General features: G+C 44.7%; 1 protein-coding gene across 4 annotated transcripts in view; it reads right to left on the bottom strand.

Moving 5' to 3' along the window:
• AFF1 (ALF transcription elongation factor 1) overlaps window positions 1–4,390 on the bottom strand; it is a 73,660-nt gene extending 69,270 nt beyond the window's left edge. For all 4 annotated transcript variants that reach the window (XM_068680512.1, XM_068680513.1, XM_068680510.1 and 1 more), the window contains exon 1: window positions 4,341–4,390. In XM_068680512.1, the coding sequence (XP_068536613.1) occupies window positions 4,341–4,375 (35 nt within the window). In that variant the 5' untranslated portion in view covers window positions 4,376–4,390. The remainder of the gene's footprint in view (window positions 1–4,340) is intronic.
• Between the last annotated feature and the right edge of the window lie 1,767 nt (window positions 4,391–6,157).

Here is a 6,157-nt window from a genome sequence, read left to right on the forward strand (position 1 = left end):
TACTGGAAGTGACGTGTGAAAACAACATTTCAAGCTTGGTGAAGAAATAAAAGGGATTTTAAAAGAAAACAGAACTGAACATGTTCTTTCTCAATGCTGTAAATTAACAAGGAAGATAGCAAACTGCTCAAGCTCATCTTAGTCCTTTCAGATTTTCTAAAACATCTCAACAATCCTACTTGTGCTTCCTGGGGTTTTCCAAAGAGGCCGGGCAGGACAGGGACTTGCTTTCTACCAACAGTGACGAACAATAATTCCTGAGCTGTGCTGGCATCCACTTTCCATGTTAAAGGAAGGAGAGGGGGGCAGAGCACGGAACAGCCCACCCAGAACAAAGCCTCACAAATCCCACACCACAAGAGTTTCATGTGAAGCGAATGCCATTATGATGCTATTTTTTAAGTTTCAAACTCACAACCCAGGGGACGTGCGAGAGGCCCCGCATTCCCAGCCTCTGGCTTCTGGCTCACCAGCTGCCCTAAAAACAAGATTGTGCCATTCCGGTTGGAAGACTTGATGAAAACCGATAAGTTCCTGTGGAACATTTCAAGTCCAACAAATCAGTGGTTCCCCGAAGAAAGCTTTCTGTCCGAGTACATCCTGTCAGCTGTAGAGCCCTCCCTTACATCTGTTTTCAAGATTAGCAGGCTGCAGCTTTTCCCCACCTGTTTTTTTATTCACCCACCAGGGTTACAAGTTTCCCCTTTTCAAGTCCTTGTCTCTGAAAAACACATTCCGAGCCAAGGAAACAGTCTCCGTGAGGTGAAATGCAAGCAGAACAAAACAATAAAATAAGTTTTTCATACTCCATCTCATCACACGCTCAGGAATGCACTTCTGAGGTGAAGAGCAATACTTCTTAAAAACATCACAGGAAAAGCTTCCTACAGGTGATCACAATTCAACAAGTATTTAAGCTATTTAGCAGCATTTCAATACTAGAAGATCCACTCTTATCTACCTACAGATTGAATGAGAATGGATTTCTCCAGAGATGAAGCTGGTGATTAAACATCGCACAGAAATGCAAATCCCACTGAACAGCAAATGAAGCTGCACAGGCAACCTAGATGCCATCATTTCCTAATTTTGAATTCCTGAAAATGCCAGACTGCTGACCTCAGGCACCAAGGGTAAAACACAGGATGCAGGTACATTACGTGCATTTTATGCATGAAGCACCGCCTCCTCCAGCCATTTACCTAGCTGGATCCACGGGTGCTGACCCAAAGGAAGCTGACATGTACAGGGAAAAAAAGAGGCTCAGGTGTTTTGAACATAAAGTGACATTTTCATACGAGGTGCAGAGGCTGAGAAGGGCCCAAGACAGTACCTACAGCATTGCCAACAGGATTAAAAATCAGTGCTCCCACTGCAGGAAGAGCAGTCTCTCTCAACCTGCCAGTAACAACGCCTGCCATACCTGAATATCAGTTCCATACTGCTCAGTTCACACATCCATGGATTTTGAAAGACATCATGTGGCATTTTATCTTCAGCTTTGTTAATCCATTAAACCTGTTCCTCCTGAAGCACCTAGAAGCTTTCCACATCTTCACAAAACTTCAGGAAGACAATCTTTACATTATTCTTTTTTTTAAGCTGCTATGAAGTTTAGTTGCTGCAGGGCCTTATCTGCTATAACATCTTTCAGGGGGCAGGGTGGTTATGTATGGGGATTCTTCTAGATTTTATTAAAGAAATCTTTACATATCTTTGTTTTCAAGAAGTGTTAAAAAAAAGTGGTGGTGGGGAAAGAACAAAAGAAGCAAAAACGTTAATGACAGCAATTGGTACCTAACTTCTGGTGCAAGAATCCAACAGATACGGATCAGGGACTGTCCAAATGGCAATACAGCATCCCTTACTCAGGAAAAAAAATGCAATAACACATTAGACTAATAAATGTGTGATAATCCATTATGTTTGTGTGACAAATCCCAGAAGCTTACACTATTGCAAAACAGTTCAGCAAGCACAGAGTGAATACAGGAGTAGATACCATACTGTATTAAAATCATTAGACATTACATGGCCTGTAAGCTTTCCTCAAGTATCACATTTGCTGTAAAATAAACCATAGGCTTGTTTACACCCAGAAATAGGTCAGCTTCCTGCCCTACCAACCTTTTCAAAACATCTCATTACACTGTACCACATCTGTTTTTTTTAAACAGACACACACCCTTACTTTCAGTCTTCAAGAGTCACTGCTGTCTTTTAATTAACATGGGCCCTCCCAGCTCTGTTGACTAGAAATACATCTCACCACCACCATTTATTGCCACTGATGAGTCCTCATGGGGGGGTGAAAAGGGTCAAACGCATATTGTGATTCCAGATACCTGAAGCAGAGGGTGGCCTTTTCATTTGCAAAGGGGGCTTCTGCACCGTGTCAGAAGGCAAAGATGGCACTCCTGCAAGGCTCAGCTGCCCCAGACTTGCAGGCGATTTCTAACCACTCAGCTCCAGGAGTATTCTTAGCTGTCAGCACCCTCCTTCTCCGCTCCTCCTCCTCAACTCTGCAGAAAACCCAAGGCTGCGTGCCAGCAGACAGGTTCATCCTTAAAGAGCAGCTAACGTTTTGGCAATCCCAAACCCTACACAAACCTGTCAAGGGCTTGATATTCTCCTGTCTTCCTTCACCACCAGCCGAGGAAGTAGCTGCGCAACAAATAAGTGGATTGCTACTGTAAAGCACAGGCTACAGCACCATAAAGCAGTGTTTCACAGGCTCCACGTGTTTGGAAGAAAGGAGACAGATTTGTCTGGTCCCCACACTTCTGCCTCCAAAGTACAGTTGGAAAGCAAGTAAAACTCAGAAACCAGTACATGCAAGCATGCACAAAAACCAGTTTAGCAAGGTGAATCAAGCTGCCTGCTGTGAGCAATGGCAAGAGCCTGGAGAAGGCTGAGGTAGCAAAGCTCTTTGTTGACTCTGATGGAGCAGAGCACTTCTCCAGAGGCTTGCTTTATCACACCTTCTTTAACCTGGCACTTCTCAGAAGTCGATCTGGCTGCCAGCAACACATCCCTGCCAGGCAATGAAAAGCACTCGGATTTCACCAGGTCTAACCCATACTGCACGACTACAGCAAGGCTACAGAAGCATCAGGGCAAAGGCAGGCAAATCAGTACTCATGTGTCATATTTCGTGAAAAAATGAGAGGGGAGCAATATAACCAAGAAGTTATTTTGACTTGAACAATAGACGACTAAGACAAATGCGGGCAGTTATGGAAAAAAAATGCTCTACAGATGTTGAAAATCAAACATTCGTGAGAGAAGAGAGGAAAGCAACCCTTTGTGCTTCAGTATTTAAATTAAAGGAAACATTTTTAAAAAAAGAAACCACCTTCTCCTACGAATGAGACTGCACTGGAGGCGGCACCCTACTAGCTTTTGGCAGCCATCAAGAGGAATTTCCATCATCTTCCTTGGCACCACTCACTTATCACTTCTCGTGTCTTTGAACGTTCCATCGCCAGCAAGGACTTTCACAAACAGCTCAAATCAACAGAGAGAAGTTTATAGTCCTTGTTGGCTTTGGCACTGGAGCTGTCAGAAACCACACTGTGAACGAGTGTTAAATATCCTGATTTATATTCCAATTGAATCAAGATAACATCTATGTACAGAACACACTGTACCCTTCGGATTCACTACAGCTGTCAGATTCATTTTGCAGTGATATCTAATCCCTAGATGAGGCAGAAAGGTATGTAGGACACTAAGCAAGTGAATGCCCACAGTTTTGGTTTGCATTTTGATCAGGCAAAAATCCATTATATTCCCAACGGAAACCATCCAGAAATAGATTTTTTAATGGCTAACTTTTCACAGCTATATCACCAACTGAATGTGTATAGATGAAGATTTACATTGGAGGGTGACAGCAGAGGAAGGGCAGTAATATTGTTTGAGTGTCTTCCCAATAGCTAGGTTCAGGTCTTTGCCCACCCATGCCTCCCCCCTTATGTGGCTTTGCAGCGATCGCTGTCCTTTCATGCCTCAGGACAAGCACACAAAACGGGAAAAGAACACTGACCTGTGATCTACCGGCAGTCGTAGAGAGCCTCGTGAGAAAGTAATGGGAATTGCAGAAAAAATGACCCCCATAAAATCACTTCTCAGGTCTCAGAGTCCCACACCGTTCATTTCACAATAGATGCAGGTTACAAAAGGCATCAATTCTTTGGTAAAAGATAGCATTAGTTTGAAACCACTTCCATCCCACCCAGTCATAATGATTCTTGCACTGAGGTTTTTATTTCTTTTAAACCATCTCAAAATTAGTCTCAGCACCCAGGTAGCCAGGATTACACAAAATGAATTCCTACCTGTCTGTGGTGCTCTTGTCATCTGGAGATGCCATTGCTTTGTTTTCTTTTAAGTCAGCTCACCTGGAAGAGAAAAAACAGGTATTGAACATCTCTTTTGCAGAAGAACAGCACATTATACTCTGCTGATGCAACCCAAGCTTTGCTTCAACAGTCAAAGACCAACACAGGAACAGAATCACAGAATTGTCTAGGTTGGAAGAGACCTCAAGATCATTGAGTCCAACCTCTGACCTAACACTAACCAGTCCTCCACTAAACCATATCCCTAAGCTCTACATCTAAACGTCTTCTAAAGACCTCCAGGGATGGTGACTCCACCACTTCCCTGGGCAGCTCATTCCAGTGCCTAACAACCCTCTCAGTAAAGAAGTTCTTCCTAATATCCAACCTAAGCCTCCCCTGGCACAACTTTAGCCCGTTCCCCCTCATCCTGTCACCAGGCACGTGGGAGAACAGGCCAACCCCCACCTCGCTACAGCATCCTGTAGGGTACCTGTAGAGCAATAAGGTCGCCCCTGAGCCTCCTTTTCTCCAGGCTGAACAAGCCCAGCTCCCTCAGCTGCTCCTCGTAGGACTTGTTCTCCAGACCCCTCACCAGCTTTGTTGCCCTTCTCTGGACTCTTTTGAGCACCTCCATGTCCTTCTTGTAGTGAGGGGCCCAAAACTGAACACAGTACTCGAGGTGCGGCCTCACCAGAGCCGAGTACAGGGGGACAATCACTTCCCTAGACCTGCAGGCCACACTGCTTCTGATACAAGCCAGAATGCCGTTGGCCTTCTTGGCCACCTGAGCACACTGCTGGCTCTTGTTCAGCCAACATTACAGTATGGTGATGTCTAACATTTTTGTTACAGTGAACAGAAAATGAAATCTAAATGCTTATTTCCCTTTTCCCTCTGTACAATCTCCTTTTAGGTTTTGTGTTAGATTTGTGTTACATCCAAAATCTCCTTTTTATGTTAACTCTCCAGAACCATTAAGCACTACAAAATTGAGACACAGTACTCATCCCCCCTGCCTGATATTTTCAGAATTGTGTGAATGCCTCAATGCTCCCTAGCAGTCTAAATCTTCTCTCAATTATGTTCAGGGTGACAGTGTGAAATAGAACCCAACAGAAAGGTGAGACACAACCTAATGAATAGATTGCTTATCCATGGCAGCAAATCATTTGAATTTCTGCTGCACACTAGGCTGGCAGCTTCAATCCCCAATGCACAGGCTGAGGCACAATCTCTTCATCAAAACTGCTTACAGTATAAGAGACTGAATACTGGAAAAACTTGGAAATGCTGGGACTGGTCCTGTAAACACTTGTTAAGTTTCCAAGAGACCTCTTAGAGCCCCAAACACTCATCACTACATAATAATGAGTGTTTGCAGGAACTGGTCCTAGCTGTCTAGGAACAGCAAAATGTCTTTAGCAATCCTCTGCCTGGAACAGCAACGCAGCAGGAGCCACCACGGGATCCTGCTTCTCACAGGCAGGTTTTTGCAAAGGTCTAGCACCTACCTAAGCCAGCAGCTATGCCACTCTCTCTGCTGAGCCTTTCAGCACTGAGAACAAGGAGTTAAGTTGCAGTTGGCTCAATACCTGCCTGAAGTGGGGAGAGAACATCAAGTTCTCCAGGGACACAGCAGGCAGAGAGCCCCTGATGTCCAACTGGCAGCCACTGCGGCGCTCCCAAACCACGCAAGCCAGATGTATGGATCGCAGGTGGGTAAGAAGCAGGGAGCCCTGAGGCACATCTATCCTTGTCTCAGCAGTGATGCTGCGTTTCAGAGAACTATGGGCTCGGCCAAGAGCATGACA

The sequence above is a fragment of the Anas acuta genome, chromosome 4 (assembly GCF_963932015.1).
Source record: "Anas acuta chromosome 4, bAnaAcu1.1, whole genome shotgun sequence".
Taxonomy (NCBI): domain Eukaryota; kingdom Metazoa; phylum Chordata; class Aves; order Anseriformes; family Anatidae; genus Anas; species Anas acuta.